The sequence below is a fragment of the Zonotrichia albicollis genome, chromosome 16, assembly GCF_047830755.1.
Source record: "Zonotrichia albicollis isolate bZonAlb1 chromosome 16, bZonAlb1.hap1, whole genome shotgun sequence".
NCBI lineage: Eukaryota > Metazoa > Chordata > Aves > Passeriformes > Passerellidae > Zonotrichia > Zonotrichia albicollis.
The window spans coordinates 3,789,933-3,809,749 of record NC_133834.1 but is presented as its reverse complement, the minus strand read 5'-3'; the positions used below and the strand labels follow the sequence as shown (position 1 = coordinate 3,809,749).

Genomic DNA, 19,817 nt, shown 5'->3' with positions numbered 1-19,817 from the left:
CCAGCACTTCCAGGGGGTTCCTGAAGGAACCCAAGCAAGCACTCCCTGAGCACACTGCTTTGCTGGAAGTATTCCTGCTGATGGAATTGTACAGAAATTTGGCTCAATTATTGAAATATTTTTGGGCTTTGCAGATGCTAAAACTGCTTTTACTTTCATCACCTTTTCAGGAATAAATAGGTTGAGATCAGTGTGAGAGGCTTCTGAAGTCTCTCTCTTTCTCATCAAAATCTTTTCAAAATAGTAATGGAGTAAACATTGGTTTGCACAAGTAAATTCATTAAGATAATTTGGTTGGGCTGAAAACACATTCAGACTTCTGGCTTAAAAAACATTTTCCATGCAGTGCAGGGGAGGAAGGAGTGGGAGCATGTGGGGTCAGGAACAGGGACAACAACTCCCTGACATTTTTTTAGCCTTTTTCTCAGCATACCCTCTGTGTGTGGACCTGGCTTTTCTTTGAAAGGAAAAATAGGAAAAGTTACTGTTAGCAGAACTCTGCAGGGAGAGAAAAGCACTCAATGAAATGTACATATCAGACTGTAATGAGAAATACTTAAAACTGTTTGTTTTGGATAACCCCATTATAGCAGTTCCTTCCTTAAGTGCATGTTGGCAAATGAAACTAATTGTTCTTCCATCTCCATACCCCTGACATAAATATGTTGTGTCTCCTCTGGGCTCAACTTAATTAAAAGTATCACCAGGAGTAATGCAGGTGGAATTTGGGCTGAAGGGGAAAATTCATGGATGGTAATGTATGAATTAGCATCTCCTCACCTCTTGAACCTGGGCTGGTCAGCGCCATTTGTGTTAATGTGCCTCTCACCTGCCTCAGGTTCTCCTGCTCACACCTCAGTGTTTAAAATGCAAATGTAAAGGCAGGAAGCAGTTCAAAGCTGGTGCTGATGACACAAGGAAGGGATATTACTGAATTCCAGCAGGTATGAAGTGGATTCAGCTATATAACTCTCTGTAAAGACAGCTTGGTGTCTTGCTTCGTAGTGTGTTCTCAGTTACACCAGTGGTGATGCTGCAGTGAGAAAAACCCTGTAGGGCTCAGAGTTCACGGTGCAGTAAAAAAACAGTGTAGGGTGCACTGGTCTTTAATGTGTTTGGTGTCTGAGGGTGTTGGAGGCCTTTATCCATGGACAGAGTGTTTGTTTATATGTAGAATAAAAGTATATTATGCACATGTGCTTCCAATCACTATCAGAGAGCTACAGCTAGGGTCCTAATTCTGTATGGGGTGAGCAGAAAAGCTGTGGTCCCTGTGATGTGCAGTCCTTGGTGCCACAGCTGTGATCCCTGTGGTGTGCAGTGCTTGGTGCCACAGCTGTGCTCCCTGTGCTGTGCAGTGCTTGCTCCATGCTCTCTGTGTGCCTTGCAGCCCCCGGGCCCCCCGTGAGGATGGTGTTCCCCGAGGTGAGGCTGACGTCCGTGCGCATCGTCTGGCAGCCGCCCGAGGAGCCCAACGGGATCATTCTGGGTAAGGGGGAGCAGCAAACCCCGGCCTGGGAGTGGAGGGATGGAGATCAGAGCAAGCTACAGCTGGTGGGTTTTCCTTTGCCTTGCACATAAGTAAATCTCTGGCTGAAGAAAAGAGAATGTGCTGCTGTCAGCTGAGGGGCTGTGGCGAGGGGACCAGTCTGCAGGGCTCTGTGCTGTGGGTTTTCCTTGTCATGGACATTTTTTCTGAAGAATACTTTTGCTGGGATTTTTCTCCTGAGAAGCTGAGAGGCCTCAGAAATGAAATGTAAACAATAATTATCTGCTGCTGTGGAGTGCAACATGTGCATCTTTGATTTGTTTCATGTAGATGGTTTCTACTTGATGACCAATCACAGTCCAGGTGTCTCTGACTCTCTGGCCAGTTACAAGATTTTATTATCATTCCTTTCTATTCCTTTCTAGCCTTCTGACAAAATCCTTTCTCTGTTTCTTTAGTTTAGCTTTAATAGATAATTTTCTTTTAATATAATATATATCATAAAATAATAAATCAGCCTTCTGAAACATGGAGTCAAGATTCTCATCTCTTCCCTCGTCCGGGGACCCCTGTGAATGCCACCACATTTCCTGATCCCTAATTCAGTGTTGTTCAAGGCCCCATGTCTGAGTGTCATCTCTCCTCCCATCTGCATTTGGGTTAGTAACCTGTTTGGCTGACTGTTAGGAAAACTGCCTGGAGACCTGGATTTTCCCCACCTTTGCCAGACACGCCCAATGTTTCAGTTTTATGTGTGCTTCCATTTTATTGCTTCCTTGAGATAATATGTCTGACAGGTCATGAGGAGTTAAATCTTATTTGCCCTTTTATCAAAGGAAAGAGAGGCAGCAAGGCATGACAGGAATTTTCAGGAAACCTTCTCACCTTCTGCTCTCATAACTCTTGGGTTGCCTTTGCAATATGTGCACCAGCCACTGTTGCACTTAAAATGTGAAGACTTTTACAATGTAAGAATCTATTCCTGCCTCTAAAATTAACACAGCTCATAGTTACCAAGCAATTTAGTGTTTTCTGCTGCTGCTGAACACATTTTACAGCAGTTCTGGCTGGTGAGTAAAGATTTGTGTCTCAATTCTGAGAACAGAAGCAAAAGCTTTTGTTTTTATCTAGTACTCAGTCTGCCAGGCCTTTCTGCTTCTAATTTCACTGCCATCATTCAGGCTCACATGTTGGCTTCCAGCAATATTCCCTAAAGCCTTCCTTGCTGGCTAGAGGGTGCCTGCTTCAAATGTTCCTGCAGAGGTGGCATTGCTTTAAATACAGAACTTGTCCTGCATTGCACTGAAATCTTGAGTCAAGAACTCAAAGTGTTTGCTCAGGTGTGTAGTTTACCAAAGTGATCCTGGCATCTGAAGACACAGGGAAATCATCAAACAGCATCCAAAGGCAGACTCTGCAGGATGTTCTGAGCACGAGGAGGAGTCTGTGTGAAGCTTGGCAGTGGTGAGCTGCCAGAGATGGATCCACGCAGGGTTTCTCTGCAGCTCAAGGAAGTTTGGCTTCCAGGTTGTCTTGTGGGTTTGATTTGTTGCTTTTTTTAAGGAACTGTGTGTCCTAGAACTTGCTCTCAGCAGAGATTGAGATTTGAGTCACAGGATGTGGTTAAGGAGAAAAAAAATCATTTGATAGGAGTGATGAGAAAGCACAAAAGACATTTTGCTCCCCCAACTGTGTTCCAACCTCTCACGTTGCTGCACTTTGTCGGCCTCATTTGCTGGAGTTGCTGCAAGATCAGTGGAGTAGGAACTCCCCTTTATTTTGTCTTTGCAGAGTGCTTGGTGCAGTGCATCCCCTCCACAGCTGGTTCTTGCTCATTGCCATTATAGTGATGATAAAATCATGCAAACAGGGGTGGAAGGAAAGGGAAAAGCTGTCCCTTAAAGAATCTTTGGCCTGTTTGGAGTGTAGACTGTTGTTTCCAATGTCTTTCACAGCCCATGCCCAGTAAGACATCCCAGGATATTTCACACAGTACTTGACTGCTCTGATGCTGTAACTAAGTCAGTTCATGCCCCACTGTTCATTCCTGCTCTTTCCCACAGCACACATCCAGGTCAGCCAGTCCTCCTTTCACAAGAACATTCGGCTTTTTCTCTTTAAGTGTGATAATTTGCAGATGCCTTTATTGAATTTCATCTCACTGATTCCAGCCCATCTCTCTTCATTACCCAGATCTCTTTAAATGACACTCATGTCCTCTAAAGTGTGCACAGCTTGGTTTCATTTTTGGAGTTTGCAAGCAGATTGGCAATTCCATCAGCGAGGTCATTAATGAAAGTATTAAACAGGACCAGACTCATTCATGAGGTCTCATGAGAGCTTGCTATGTCCTCCCAGGTTGTTAGCAAATCATTGATAACAACATTTTGTATTTTAACCGTTCATTTTGAAATGTGTGATGTTTTTCTTAGATTCTGTTATAGTGTTTGCTTTTGGTGGGACTGTGTGCAACCATATTAAAGCCTTACTCAAAGTCAATGTGGATCATATCTACTCTTCCCACCTGGCCAATTACACTGTCAAAATGGAAAACAGATTATTTGGTATTTATTATTTGCTCCAATCAAACAGATATTGGCTGTTCCCTGGCACATTATTATCCTCATGGATGCTTGTATATTGACTCATATTTTTTTCCAGATTCTTTCTGTGTATTGAACTTTAGTTTGATTTGTCCATAATTCCTGTAGTCGGTCATGCCTCTTTTTAAAAGATGGTGTACTCTGTTTGCCCTTTTGTAATGTTCTGGGATGTCACCTGTCGTCCACAAGTCCTAGATGAGAATGGCTAATTATTCAGAGATGGCTCCATCTCTGCAGGGCAAATTTCATCAGGCCTTTCTGACTTGATTACATCCAGCTTAACTAAATATTCGTTAACCTGTTCTCCATTCCAGCCTGCATCCCTACTTACATTGTTGTCACTTTTAATTTGTGTGGAGGATCTTGTCAGCACCAACTTCTTGTTGTGTGTGAAAATGCAGCAATGCAGGTACCAGCCTTCCTTCCCTCTCTGCCTCACCTCTCTTGTGCTCATTTTTTTCTTCCTGCTGGCTGACCTGTTGTCCTTCTCTCCCTCAGATTTCTAATGTATATATCAAATCTTTCTCATTGCCTTTGCTTCCCTTCAGGTGATAACTCACTTTGCTCTTTGGCCGTTCTGATTTTGTCCCTACATGCCTGTGCTGTCTATTTATACACTCCCTTAGACCTGTGTCCTGTTTCAACTTTTTGTCCAATTCACTTTTGATTTTCAGGTCATTAGTGAGCTCTGAATGCAAACATATTGGCCTCTTAGCATCTTTTTTCTGTGTTGAAATAGTTGTACCATATTTTTTGTCTCTTAAAATGGTCAGCTAACCTGGATTCCTTTTTCCCTTAGAATTCCTTCCCAGGGGGATGTTACCTGCCAGTCTGCCCCATCTACCTCTTTGAAGTCCATTGTCTTTATTCCACAGTTCTCACTTTTATTTTCTCAATGGTAGAAATACTGAGGTTCCTGGAAGAAGTAGTTAGCTGCCAAAGAGAGAAAAAGGGAAAATTGCTCATGCTGGGTACTTCTGTGATCTTTCCTAAGAAGTGAACCGTGCTTCAAAAATAGATAAAAACTGTGTGTAGTGTTCTGAGGAAAGGCTGCAAATTTGGGGAGTTTGGGGTTTTTATTTTTTCCCTGTACACTTTTTACATCTCATTACTATAATGAACCTCCAAAACACTACTCCATCCCTCTGGTCAAGTGCACCAAAGTGGAGTCATTGGGAAAAATAAGTGAACATAATTTTGTGTGCTGCCCTTCCATTCACTCCTGGGGCTCAAAAGAAAAACCACTTGCTTTGCAAGAGCAGCTTGTACTCAGAGCCTTTGAACTAACGTTCCTGCACTGGCTGCCTTGTCCTCTGAGCATACACGCACCTTTGCAGCTAACATTTTTGTAATCTGTATAAAAACATGTTCTAGCATTTCAGAGAGAGATTAGCAGGATGAAATACTGGCAGGCACCAAGAGGGAAAAGCACTTGTTTGTTTGTTTAAATATTTTACCATGCAAGACTGTGAGATATTTCCCTTTTTCCTTCTGGGAATGTTCCTCCAACCATCTGAGGTTTCACTCTGTCTTCCTCTCTGCACTCAGTTCAGCCAGCACCCACATAGTTCCCTCAAATACTATTAAAGATAAATGAGGCATTAATGTGCATTTGTGCACTTCAAGCTATGAGCTCCCCCTGAAAACGAGAGCTTAACCCACATCCTCCCAGGCCCTGGTTAGTATTCCTCACGGTATCCTCATATTTAGCATTTACCTGGAGCTTATTGCAAAAAAAAAAAAAAAAGTGTAAGAACTCCGTTGAGAATTAGAACCAAAATTGGATGTAATCCATGTTTGCAAATTCCTATTTTGATCCCAGGCTGCATTTGCACACCCGCTGGCCCTAAAACAGATAAGCAGGAAAATCAACAAACCGGATTGCTGCTCCGCCGCGCCGAGCGTAACCTCGCGGTATCGCTCAGCTCTCCCCGAGTTCTGTGACAAATTAATAATTGTTTGTATCTCTGCTGCACCGTGGCCTGCACCAACGGGTGCTGTCACTTCTTGAAGGGCTTTGTATGGTGATGAGCTTGAGAGCTTTTTGGTATTCATGGGGTGCTGTCACCCTCCCGCTGCCTGTTTGCTTCGGGGAATCCAGCGGCTGTGTTGCGGTGACCCAACGTTTAACAGGCAGCTGCCATTTATTGAGTTTGGGAAGTGTGCAGCTCATGGAACTGCTTGCACTTGTGCAAAAAGCTCAAAAAGATGCTGAAGTGACAAATAAGCCAAGTTTCAATGAATAAATAAACTCCTGAAGACTTGATCTTTTCAGGAGGGTTTTTAATGGTGTTTTGGCCTGGTGAGTGGCAGCACTCCCAATAGCAGAAGGGATTTGGGATCTAATGCTATATGGCAAAAAAGTTAAGAAAATAATATGAATCCTTATTGACCATCCAGCTATTTCACATTCTGTAAGATATTCCTTTCCCCAAAAAGTTTGCTCCAATCACCTTTTAAAGGTTATACTCTCATTCATAGCCTTTGATTTTTTATTTTTTTTTCCTAAGATATCTGCAACATCTTATTGTCATAATCTAGCAAGGAAAGGAAGCTGCTCATTCCTCCACTGCAGCAATTGCCTGTTATAGCCCTCAAGCATACATTAATTTCTCTTTGAACACTTTCCATTTACCTCTATTGATTTGCCTCGTTTGATTTCACTTAACATTTCCTTTCTTCTCCTATCCCTTGTTGCTGAAATTCATCAACTTAATAATTTTATCTTTTTGATCTTGCATTAGCCCTAGTTATTATCCAAGTTGTAGTTTAAGTTACTGAGTCTTCTGTGCCACTCAGAAAAAGTAAAAGTAATGCTTTTTATGCCAGTCTGGATCCTCATTGTCCCAAACTGACTAACAGGAGGTGCAGGGGGTCAGATTTAAGTACTGGGTGTCTCTTAGGCAGGTTGTAGGTAGCAATAAAAGTGAGCTGAGTTCAGGTGTAGAGCTTGGATATTTGCCTTGGAATCAGACCTATGGAGGTTTTGAGTTTCTTAGGAAGTCTGTTAAGGTGATGGCTCTGGTCATGTAAACCCAGGAAAACAGATATTTCCTCAGACTTTGAGACAACAGCAGATGTAGGAGGGGACAGTGAAAGCTGATGCTGTTTTTCACAAAGATGCAAGGAAAGGGAGTTTGCGGAGCCTGTCACAGAGACAGGCTGTGACAAGTGATTTCCTCTTTCTCACAGCTAAATTAATTATTTCACTAGCCACAGACCCACTCTTGTGTAAGATATTGTAATGGCCTAGATATGTATGTGTTCCTTTGCCTAATCTGGGTGTGTTTGCAATTGCTTTCCAGCATGACTGCCACCATTTAGTAGTAAATAGTTATCTTTCTATTCCCCCCTTACATTTTAACTACACTTCATATTTTACAAAGGTTTAGAAAAGAGAGGAAATTACTCGACAAGTATATGTCCCAGATATCATACTTATCTTTTAATAACTAGATAAATCAACTTTTCTATTCTTTTAATGTTCTCTGTTTCCCTCCAGGTCTTATTCTTTGCGTCTTATATCCCTTTATCAAACTTCTTTAGCCATCTTAGTTGCTTTTTCCTTCATCTTTCTTGCTTCTGTAAAAATTTCCCTAGTGCTTTTCTTTGACTATTTTTTCCTCCTTGTTAAGATCCTGCACTGGGGTTTTCACTCCCACGTTCTTCACATCAGTATAAACAAAAAAGATCATATATATCAGTTCCTTCTCCCCATTGCTCTCTGTCTTTCTGTGGACTTTTAAAAAAGATCAAAATATTGCAGCATTAAGGGTACAGAAATACTTTGTTAAAATATATTGGACCAGTAATGGAAGAACTAGTCCCATGGATAAAAGGAGATAATTTGCAGGTGAAAAAATGAAATGTTGAAAGTGTAAGACCCCAAGACTTTGCTGAGATCTAAGCATACTCAGGAGCACTGAAAAATCAGGAGACTTTTTAATTGATTAGAATAGAATGGAACAGAACAGACTATTCCAGTTGGAAGGCACCTATTACAATAATTAAGTCCAGCTGCCTGACCAGTTCAGTGCTGACCAAGTTAGAGCATTATTATGAGCTTCATCCAAATGGCTTTTAAACACAGACAGGCTTGGGGCATTCCCCACCTCTCCAGCAAGGCAGTTCCAGGGTTTGACCACCTTCTCTGTTAATAAATTCTTCCTCATGTCCAATCTGAACCTTGGCTGAAGCAGTTTTGAGCCATTCCCACGTGTCCCAACCAGGGAGATCATAGCACCCGGATAGTGTGGGTTAGCAGCAGTCCTTGAAAGCTGTCTGGTCCAACCCCCCTGTCATGGGCAGGGCAGGGACATTGTCAACTAATAAAGGTTGTTCTGAGCCGTGTCAAACCTGACCTGGAGTATTTCCAAGGATGGAACAGCCACCACCTCTCTGCACCTGTTTTACCACCCTGGTAGATCAGCACCTCCCTCTCCACACCCCCTCCTCAGGGAGCTCTGTGGTTGCCCCTCCAGACAAGACGAGCCCAAAGTCCTCAGGCACTCCTCGTAGGTCATTACTGCCAGCCTTTGAAGAAATCTAAAGCTCTCCACGCAGCTGTGGAAATGCTCCTGTAGGATTAAACCAACCACAGCCTGGGGCAGCTGGGGCTGAAGTCACGAGTGCTCAGAAAAGCCAGGTAACTCCTCAAGCTGTCAGTGCAAATTCTTCCACATGAAGCAGCCATGGCTGCTGCCCCATGTCCCCAAGCAGCTGCCAGGGAAGAAAGGACAAGGAAACCCTGGTGCATCATCAGTGGCACTGTGAGAGTCAGCACAACAAAATTAATACCATCTGTATCCCAATTAAAATCCACTGTTTGTGGCAGAGTACGCCACACGCGAGTGGCATCGATTCCAGGGGCTGCAGGAACTCCAGGCCTTTGCTGTGAGTGGCAATGTGGCAATTGTGGCATATTCACAGTGGGAAATAAATGTCATTGGGTTTTCTCTAATAGCCATAGGTAAGATCAGCCCCTCAGATTTCATGCACTGGCCTTCCCAAATGAACCATGCCAGGTTTGGCTCCCCTTGGTCTTATTACAGCCAAGATGTGGTGGGAGTTCAAACTCTAGCTGGGATATTAATTCCATGAGAAAGAGATGGCTCAGGTGCTGCAGACCTCTTTTGTCATTCAGAGGGTGAGCAGAGGGTTGGCAGAGCTGTGCCATGACTGTTTTGTTTTCAGCTGGTTTGATTTGGATTTGTTGGCTGTGTAAGTCCGTGGAGCATTTAATCATACATTCAGCTCGGGCAATAAAACCCCACATCAGTTCTGCTATTAATTGATTTTGGAAGTCAGCTGCTGGACTGGAAGTTACCATTGAGCTCCAGAAGTGAGAGCCTGATTGAACTGCTGGGTTTACAGAATAGATTTGAACATTTGGCAGACCCTCTTTGGGGGACAGTTGTCACTAGTGGTGCGTAAGAACCCTGGAAACCCGCCTTGCACAGTGGAATCATTAATAACCCAGGCTAAACTGTGAGCTCCTGATTGTCAGGCAGGGTGGAAGGGGGGTTATCGCTTACAGGCATCAGCAAAATTGATTATTGAGACCTGCCTGGATGAAGCAGGACCACAGAGCTTGCAGGCTCCTTCCTCAGGCTCTGGGCAAGGGCAGCGATGCTGAATGACAGAGGGTGGCTGTATTGGCAGTTCTGGCACTCACTGCTGAGGGAAAAGCACTTGCAGAAAGGAGGAGCAAGCTTTGACTGGAGCAGTTTGAAGGCTGCCTGGTTTGGTCAATCTAGAGCTGCAGCTGAAGAACCTTGAATTTGAGCCAGTGGTGAAACTGGGAAAGGGCAGAACAACCTGTGAGCGTGGGTTGGAAAGCTGGAACTGGACCATTGCTTTGAACCACCTCAGTCAGGTGACACATTGCACCAGCTCTGTTCCTTTGGTTTCCTAAAAGATGCCAGAATGCTCAGAAAGGATTAAACTGGTTTTGCATCTTGTTGGCCTAAGGAATGGAAAGTGAGCTCAGTTTCATGGCAGTTGTATCCAGCAGAGCCTCGTGTGTGAGTGATTTCCTTTGTAAGGTGTGTGGCATCTGCCAAAAAGCAGATCTGTATAACACCAAAGGCAGTAAATTACTTTTCTCCCTTCAGATAAGCATGCAATTAGGATAAACTAATAGTGCTGGTGCTCTTTTGTCCCTGCTGGAGAAGCCAGCTGAGCCTTTTCCCCTCTCTGCCTGCAGGGTACCAGGTCGCCTACCGCCTGGCCAGCAGCAGCCCCAACAAGTTCACCACGGTGGAGGTTGGCTCCACAGTCCGGCAGTTCACAGCTACAGACCTGAGCCCAGAGTCAGCCTACATCTTCAGGACATCTGCCAAGACCAGGCAGGGCTGGGGGGAGCCTCTGGAAGCCACGGTGATCACCACTGAGAAACGAGGTAATGCTTGCGAGCCGTGGGTTCAGGGAATTTCTGTGCCTGCCCTGGAGCCTGCACTGTGCTTTGGGGGATTTTAATAGCAGGCTGCACCTCCTCCTTCTCACCCCATAAACCTGCCCCGGTCCATGGCAGCATCATGATTTGAGAAAGCAAGGCAGACTTTTATGAGACACAGTTCTTCTAACCTGCCGGGCTGTTGGAATTGATTTTTCCATCAGCTGCTATATTGGCCATGTGCAGCCTCTTTTTGCAGTCAGATGGGTTTCTTTTTTTTTTTTTTTTAGCTCTCTCGTTTTCTAGAAAGATTGCAATCTTAAGAAAGTAAGTGATGGATGAATTATATTGATTAGGGAACGCAAAATGAGAGGCAGTGGTGTTGCAGAATTTCTCCACAGCTCCTCCATTGTGCCTCAGCCCTGACCTAATGTGTTTGTAATTACTCTGGCCTTTCGCTGCCACACGCTCCAGCAGAGCCTTTGCATCTGGATTGCCCAGACGTTTTCTGCTTCTTGCATCAGCCATTAAATGGCTGTTTGCATCCTGACTCTCCAGGCTAATTCTGCTCTGAAGGGAATCTAGAAGGTGGCATTTCTATGTGTGTGTAAATGAAACCAGATGCTCTGATACCAAATGTACCAAAATGTGAAAGACGTGTAAGGTATTACAGGATCTGCTCTGCATCACTGCTTGTTTTTAATGCTTTGGCTCAAGGAACTGCTCATTCCTCCAGTTTTAGAACTGATCTGTAGAGCTTCCGTTTAAAAATTTGCATTTTCTACTTGTGCATGAAGATATTTTTTTTTTTTTATTCAGAGCTAAAAGAGAATATATTGCTGGATATTGATGGAGAACCAGAGTGTGGTTTTTTCTCTGGTCTTGCACATAGGTCATGATCCACTGCAAAGAATGTATCTGGTCTCTTGAGCTGGCAAAATCAAAACAAGCCAGGGTAACTCTACCAGCACCACTGGGTTTTGTGCAATGTCTGGATATTGATATTTTTTTGAGTAAAATTCTCCCTCAAAATCTAGAACCATACAACTCCCATGCCTTATAAAAGTCACAGTTCAGAGAAGAGCACACTCCAGCAGGTCACCAGGCCAGACCTCCACAGACATCTTTCAACTGTTGTTAGAATTTCTGTGTGTGCTTGTGGACCTGCTCTTGGTGCACTATAATGCAACAAATGGCATTTGCTTTTAATTCCTAAAATATTCCTGATAAGCAATCATTTGTTTAAAGTCCTTTCTACACCTTGCACATCATTTATTGCAAAAGTAATGATCTCCCATTGTATTTGCCAACAATGTCTTCCTCATTATTTTTCTTTTAACATTTCTAAGAAGAGAGGAAGTTGATGTTCAGCTACCAGCAGCAAAAGCCTGTGAGATGCATTTCAGCTACTTCTGGCCTGTTTGGTTGGATTTAAAATTCGCTCTGGCAAAGCTCTGCAGGTCATGTGCAGCCTTCCCAGTGCATAACAGTGCACTCCTCAGAGAAAGAACCTCTGGAGATTTATTAGGGAATTGGAAGTGCCTCTACTAAAGGTACTGTCCATCAAAGAGATTTATCAGCTCAAGGTTTCTCCCACCCTGTCTGATTGCTGTCAAAGGAGAGGTTCAAAGCCTGACATGTAGAGGCTTCCAACAAAAACCCACCGTGCCAAAAAATGTGAATTCTCAAAGCTCAGAGCCTCTCCTGCTCAATAAAATGTGCTGAGCTTCCCCAGACTGTGCACAAGGATGCACAACAGCTCAAGGCAGAACTCCCAGCTGCACTGTGGGAACAGTGACCCCTTGTTGCTATCAATGCTTTAGGGTTATCTTGAGTACCCAAATCACTGTGTAACATGATCCCTTTCTCTTTTTGATGGACAACTCTGCTGGGTCTCTACGTGCTTGGGAACCACAAGTTACTGATCTCATATAAAGTGTAAGGGCAACAAAGTGTTTTCTTACATCTGCAAGAATTATAAAAGGGGATGATAAAGAAATTTATCCAGTGCAGCTATTTTGCTAACAATAAATTAACCTGAAATGTGTATATATGACAATAAATATTCTAGAATGAAAAGATATCTAATTCCTGTTAACAAAGATGTATTTAAAATCCTCATAGACTTTGATAAGGTAGACAGACACAAAAATTCTCTTGAAAATTAACAAAATTAGTCACTCTTGCCCTTGTAAAATCCTTGGTTAATCCCAGTGTAAATCTTTACATTTTGCAGTGGTGCCTGTGATTTATAGATCCCAAGTTATATTGTGGCTGTATTCTCCAGAGTTTCTCCTGCAGTGCTTTGAATCTACACTTCAGAATAGTCAACATTGGTGATCAGAGCAGAACTGAGTTAAAAAACTGAAATGTAGCAAGAAATTAAAAGTAGTCTATAGAGTCATGTGGCCTTTCAAGCCTGCACTGACAGTCTCACCTTTGCATTTGCTTGTGGCTAAACTCCCATAAATAAACCCTTTATACTAATGGGTTTGTACAAACAGTCAGGGAGTATATCCTGCAACACGGGAGATTTTAAGATCTCCCATTAGCAGCAGAAAGAAGCCAAATCATGGGAGACTGACTGCAAGATCTGACCTGCCCAAAAGTGCAGAGCTTATCAGCAGAATGTATAAAATCCCTGCATGACTCTCCCTCCCTGGCATGGAATAACCCCACGTCCCTGTCTCTGCCTGTCAGTGTAAGGCACTGACCTTTCGCGTCGTGCTGCTGCTCGCAGGCTGCTGGCACCCAGGGCTTCCTCCAGCTAATAGCTTACAAGTCTTTGGGCACTGATGTCAGCGAGAGCAGGCTGCAGAGAAATGCCAAAACATGCAGGAAATGGTTGTAGGGGCTGGCAGGGAAATGAAGCGCTGGCCACACGGAGCTGAGAGGAATCAGGCAGGCAGAGGTGTGTTTATGGAAACAAGTGCTGATGAAGTTGAATTGAATTGCTTCTCAAAAGCAAGTCACTGCGGTGTCTCCAATCAATTTCTGCTTTATTACATGCCACACATTTTAATCAGAATCAATAATCTTCATGATAAACAATTAAACAATTATTCCTCACTCTATAGAGTTTCTCTATTGAAATCGATGGAGTGCAGAGACGCGGTGACGGGAAAGGAGATCTGTAATGAAACAGTTGGGGGCTGGCATGCTTACACCTGCATTGCCATTCCCTGCTCATCCCGGAGGTGTGAGGGTAATTACTCTGGAGAGATCTCCCTCAGCACTGCCTGGTTTGACTTTGCAGGTTCAAGGTTAGTGGGTGTGAAGGGAAGAGTTGGGGAGCTCTGGAAGGAACCTGCAGCAGGTGCTCCAGCCCCAGCTCTGCTGGTTCCAGGCTGGGGTTTGGAAGCAGCAGCACCAGGAGCTGCTGATGCCTCCTGGTTCCTTGCCTGGTACAGGAATTCAGCACCAGCTCTGTGTGCTTGGACTCTGCCACACAACAGCCTGTTCCTGCCCACCTCTTCCTCTTGCCTCAGCAGGGGGAAGAGGACCCTGCATAGCACAGAGAGAACAGAGTTCCTGGTACCAAGGAGTAAGAACAGGTTAAAAAGGGAGCTGATTTACAAACAGATTCTGTCAAAAGAGCAATTGCAGCCAGAAGCACAGCTGAGTTTCATTAAAGATTGCCTTGCTTTGCTTGGCTATCAGTCCTGATGATTCTTCTTTAACCGGCCAGGTCAAGACCCCCCCAAGTTTGAGGTCTGCTGTGAGGAAGGTTTATATCCTATGGTGACCTTTGATGCAGGCAGATAAGAATCAGTTTTACTGCTCCCTCTTGCAGTAGAAGGTTAAGGAATGGGATAGTTGTATACATCACGTGGCAAATCCAAACATTCAATGCCCTTTGGCTTTGCCACTGTGAAAATCTGACCAGGCTGTCTCATTTTACATTGCTTTGAATTTCCTCTCAAAGCAGCTAAATTATGGTTTGATTGCAGAGCGACCAGCACCTCCCAGGCAGGTGATGACCCCCCAGGCTGACGTGTCCTCCCGGAGCCTGGTGCTGACCTGGGTCCCTGGCAGCGATGGATCATCTCCCATCCGATACTTCACAGTCCAAGTGCGGGAGCTGCCACACGGGGACTGGCAAACCTACTCCTCCTCCATCAGCCACGAGGCCACATCCTGCCTGATCGAAAGGTACCACGTGAACCCAGGCTAGCACAGAAATTCCCACACTTTCCCACTGGTTAGGAAACCAAAACAAGCCTCACTCAGCTTCATGTTCTTTTTGGGGGAGAGAGGTTAAGTGAGGCCACTGCTCCCATTTTAGAGGTGGTGTTGTGAACAGCAGTTGAGAGATTTGCTGAAGGTCATGCAATAAATCTAATTAAAGTTAGACTGCAGTGCATCTTTTTGAAGCCTTTCCTGGAAGCTCAACACCACAGATAACACTACTCAGGCTAAATCATATGTAGCTACACAGTGCTCTGTAAAATACAACTAGTTAAAAATCCTTTCAGTAGTGACTGATGTTAAAATCCACTCCGAATGCTGCATTGCAATTATCTCTATATAAGCTTTTCCAGATGAAATGAGAACCATTTTTATCTGTATTTTCCATACTGAAGTTTATAGATAGCATCAGAATGTTTAAACTTTGTTATTCAGGCTTCATTATATCCTCTGCAATACTGGTGTAATTAAAGTCCTTGTAACATCAGCAGAAGTAATTGAATGTCTACGAGCAGGTACTTGTTTTGCTGTCCATTTCCTCTGTTGACGAGCCAGTACAAATCAGATTATTTCTAAAAGGCTGTGAGCTTTAGGCTTTAGAATCAGGTATTCTGAGCATTCAGATAGAGATTTTTTGGGTCTGTTATTAAAAGCATTAGTGGCTGTGGTATATGGCAGCTCACTGGTTGTGTGCCAGGATCTTTCCAGTCAAAACCTGCAAAAACAAGAAAACCATCTATGTCACTTATACTTGACATTGGCATGACTGAAAACAAAAGATCAAAAAGGATGATTCACATTAATCAAGTTGCTGTAGGTAAGTAATTCTGTCCTGATAGGGTGGCACTACTAAAAGAGATTTCCTCTCCCCCTTGCTAAAAGTGCTTTCCTGTGGAAGTCCAGAAGAGTCATGGATGTGAGAGTGCTGCCCATCAGAATGCATTATCCTTCTTGTTTAATCATTCCTTACAAGTAACTTGGGTTTGTAGTCAGTGTTCCATCTGCCAGTGGATGGTTAGACACTACCAATTAATTAGTGAAATCCCCTGTAAGTTACAGCTCTGCATTTCAAACCTCTGCCTGCGACTCCAAAGGCAGCCTCCCCTTCACCTCCCCTGCCAAGCCAAGCCAGAATCATCTTTGCAAGGTTATGTCAGCTGGAAATCACTCTTTGCATATCTTAAAGCACCACATAGATAAAAGAGCTGCAGGGAACCTGTTGTCACAGTCTTTATTAAATAATCCAAGTAATGGCATTAATTTGGGATTCAGCAGGAGCAAAATGCACTGATCAAGTGGTGTGGTGTAGGGGATTAGTCAGGAGCTGGCACTCTGAATTCCAGAGCCTGCTGGGCCCTGGCTGACCCTGGGCACGTCTCCTCCCTCCTCCCCACCTGTCCTGCCCATCCACGCTCAGAGATGGGCTGGCCCTGATGGCTTTGGAGGATATCTCAGCAGAGCACCTTGAAAGCCAGGCTCTGCACAGCCATGCAGAACTCAGATAGCAAGCCCCAGTTGTGGGCTGCTCAATGAGCTGCAGGTTCAGGTCTGTGTTCTGGTGGTCTCATTTATTCAGCAATAAATGAGTGTGTCTGGAAACTCAGGGCAGGGGACACCTGGGAAGGTGCTGATGGCAGATGGGGGAGACTGCAAAGGAGGTGATGGGGAGAGGACACAAACTTCTCAGTGATTCTGGTGGGCAGGTTCTCTGTGGAGGCAAGCTGTGATGAGGGAGGAAGATTGCATCCCCTTTTCAGCCTTGTTTTCCCCATTCCACAGCTTGAACCCCTTCACCTCCTACAAGCTGCGAGTGAAGGCCACCAACGACATCGGGGACAGCGACTTCAGCGCGGAGACAGAGGCGGTCACAACCCTGCAGGATGGTAAGGGAGGAGGAGGAGAGGCACACTGGGGGCTTCCCGGGGCTCCTGAAGCCACTGCAGGGTGTTCTCCAAGGAGGCTGGAGTGAAAACCAACAGGCAAAGCAGTTTTGTCCACAGGAAGTTGACGCAGGTAGCAATGAGATACGGCTGAGTTAACAGGCAGCCTTCAAGTGTCCTGCTGTGCCCTCTGATAATGAATCATACTTTCAGGAGTCTCAAAATGGATTTAAACTTCGTTTGATTGGCTTCCAAACTCTTCACTAACCATTATCTTTGCAGAAATTGAATAATTTACAAGAGAGCATTAAAAATAAATGTAGAGCCCTGCATACATTTGAAGAAGTTTCTTCAATTGTTTTCCCCTCACAATCCACGTCAGTCTGCAGAATGGCAAAATTGCTGAGGTATAAGTAAGAAAGAGTATGAAGCTCCTGGAAACATGAGCATTTAATCCTGCAGATCAGGACTAATAAACTGTGAATGACATTGACAAGGCTTTTATTTTTAGCCTTAGAGATCAGCTTCTAATTCCTTGATTGTATAAAGTCAATGCCTGAATGCAGAAGTAGCTCTGATGTCTTGAATGGAGAAAGGAACTCTGCAAAGTAGGAAAAGCATCAGTACCTGCTTTTACCCTGGGAAATTGGGTAATCCTGGGATACATACATGGATAAATATATATATATGTGGGCGCTATGAGGTGAGGGTCAATCTCTTCTCCCAAGTAAGAAGTGGTAGGGCATAAGAAAATGGCCTGGTTGCAGCAGGGGAAGTTTAGATTGAATATTAGGGAAAATTCTTTCACTGTAAGGTTCCTCAAGCACTGGCTAAGGCTGCCTGGGGCAGTGGTGGAGTCCCCATCCCTGGAGGGATTTGAAAGCCATGTGCTTGTGGCACTTGGGGACATGAATTAGCAGTGGGCTAGGAAGTGCTGTCTTTGCCAACCGAAGTGATTCTATGGTTATGTGTGTGTATATATATAAATATATATATAGTGCTAGGAATTATTTCCTGCAAGGAGTGATGAGTTAGAAATTACACTGACATATAATAGAAAGCCATTTTGCCAGGGAATGTGATCTTGAAATCAGAAGACCAGAGAGAGGACAGAGCTCAGGGATGTGGGATGTTAAACAGGAACCCATTTAATACCTGACCAATGTGCTAAGCAGCCCCTTAAAGGCATCCTGACTCTCCACCTTCCTGCACAGCAGCAGCAGGGTCAGTGCAGCCTGTAACAGGTGCTAATGAGGCAGCACTGACTCACTGGTTTGGAATTTAAAATTTCATTTTAAGTTCTCTTTGAATTTAGCTACAGTGGATCCAGAGCTGTGCTTGGCCTCCTCACAAGACAGCTGGGAAAAATCTGTGAAAGCTTCTCACCTCCTCAACAAATTGAGCATTTATTCTGCTGAGCAGCCCCAGTGCTGCCACTTGAGCATTGCACTGTGGAGAGCTGTGAGCTCCTGATAAGCCTTTGCTTGGTGTCTTTGAGCTGCTGTGTGGTGTCTGGGAGTGCCACAGGCCATGGGCACAGGCAAGGGTTAATCTGTGGTAAATCAAGCTGTCCTGACTAAAATAATGTGTGGCTATGTGACACAAACTCCTGAATTCAAGGCAGGCTTGCCCCAAAGGTGGCAAAAAATCTCCTGAATTTTTCAGGGTGCAGTTTTCTCACCCTTTGGAGCCAGCACACAACTGGTTTAACTTCCTTACAGATGAGCATCTGGTGGTCTGTGAGCAGCTGGCTGCTGCAGCTTCCTCCAGGTTTATGCCCTGAGCTTTTCTTGCTGTGCCCAAGCTGCCAAGGCCCCAGGTGGAGCAGGGGATGTAAGAGGAGATCCTGGCTTCTCCCTGGGCTGCAGCATCCACATCCACCACGCTGCTTTTGGGACCCACCTTGAAGCAGCTGGGCTAGATTTCCTTCAGCAGTGAGGAAAAAGAACTTGAATGAAAGAAAAGCTGTTCCTTTTCCACCCTCGTGCTGTAACTGCTTTTGTTTTCTTTTTCTCTTGTTTAGTTCCAGATGAACCACCCAGCTCTGTGTTAGTAACTCCCCACACGACTTCTTCTGTCCTTGTGCAGTGGCAGGTAGGTAAATGAAAAATTCTGATGTTCCTGTGAACAATTTTTTGGTTGCTTTAACTTGTTGAATTTAAGGGTACATTGCCAGGGACATTTTCTTGAGCTGGAGGTATTGTACTAACATTGAAGGACTGCAGCTACTTCCTTATTTACCTGATCTAGCATAAATTTTAGTGATGAATGGAGATTCCTGTCAGTTGCTTTCACTTTGTGCCTCACTGGGGCACTGGTAAAGGAGTGCCTGTAGCCATGTCCAAGATTGTTTCTTGTCAGATTCTTCTGCCCTTTCATTGCTCTCCATGGTTGTGCATCTTTACACAGAAAATACTCCACAGAGATGGTGTTGGTAAGATCAGGTAATCAAAAGCTCACGTTGTGCACAGCCTCCTCCTGCTGCTGGAATGATCAGAAGCCTGAGATCAGTGCCTGAGATCCCATTCATACCTCTGAGGAGCTCCACATGCCCTCTTGACTCTGAGAGGGAAACATTGAGTTTCTTCAGAGAAAAGAAAGGAAGTTTGAGCTCTCTGCAGTCTCTCCGGGTTGGATGGGGAAGTATTTGTGTCAAGTCTGCATTTTATATTGGCATTTCCTTGCCTTCCTTTATCTCTCAATCGTGACCTCCTGGGAGATGCAGGAACATTTTGTGATCCAGTGCCTGAGGTTTCTTTTTGCGGAGTGAGCATTAATAGAGGGACCCCAGTGGGGCACTGCACATTATCCACAACCCATCCTGGAGAGCCTCTGCCCACCCTGCTCCCCAGACAATGCCCCCCGAACATCATAAGGATGACTTTGGACAGATTGCATTACAGTGAAAAATGTACATATGCATTTACAGTACAGATGGGACTCCTTGCATTTTTGGAAGAAAAATTTATGGATGAGGGTGTGTTTATTGGTGTGCAGCAGCACTTGAAAATCTGCCTGGCTGTGCTGCTGGGTGCCTGGCCCAGCTCACACAGGAGAGTTCTGAGCAGCAGAGTTGCTTACAGCATCTTGAGCAAATAGGAGAGATGCTGAGCAGTTTTGCCAGAGGAATTATGGAGAGATGCAAATCTACCTCCCCACCTACAAGAGCCCCCAGCAAAGGGGAAAAATGGGCAGAAAGAGAGGACAAAGAGGATGTGAGGCACGATGGACCACAGAAATAAACATTCCCCCAGCTGACTGAT

General features: G+C 44.5%; 1 protein-coding gene across 2 annotated transcripts in view; it reads left to right on the top strand.

The window, feature by feature from the left end:
- SDK1 (sidekick cell adhesion molecule 1) overlaps nucleotides 1-19,817 on the top strand; it is a 382,650-nt gene that overhangs the window by 309,488 nt on the left and 53,345 nt on the right. For both annotated transcript variants that reach the window (XM_074553325.1, XM_074553324.1), the window contains exons 28-32: nucleotides 1,391-1,489; nucleotides 10,298-10,492; nucleotides 14,437-14,638; nucleotides 16,454-16,557; nucleotides 18,578-18,648. In XM_074553325.1, coding sequence (XP_074409426.1) covers nucleotides 1,391-1,489; nucleotides 10,298-10,492; nucleotides 14,437-14,638; nucleotides 16,454-16,557; nucleotides 18,578-18,648 — 671 coding nt within the window. The remainder of the gene's footprint in view (nucleotides 1-1,390; nucleotides 1,490-10,297; nucleotides 10,493-14,436; nucleotides 14,639-16,453; nucleotides 16,558-18,577; nucleotides 18,649-19,817) is intronic.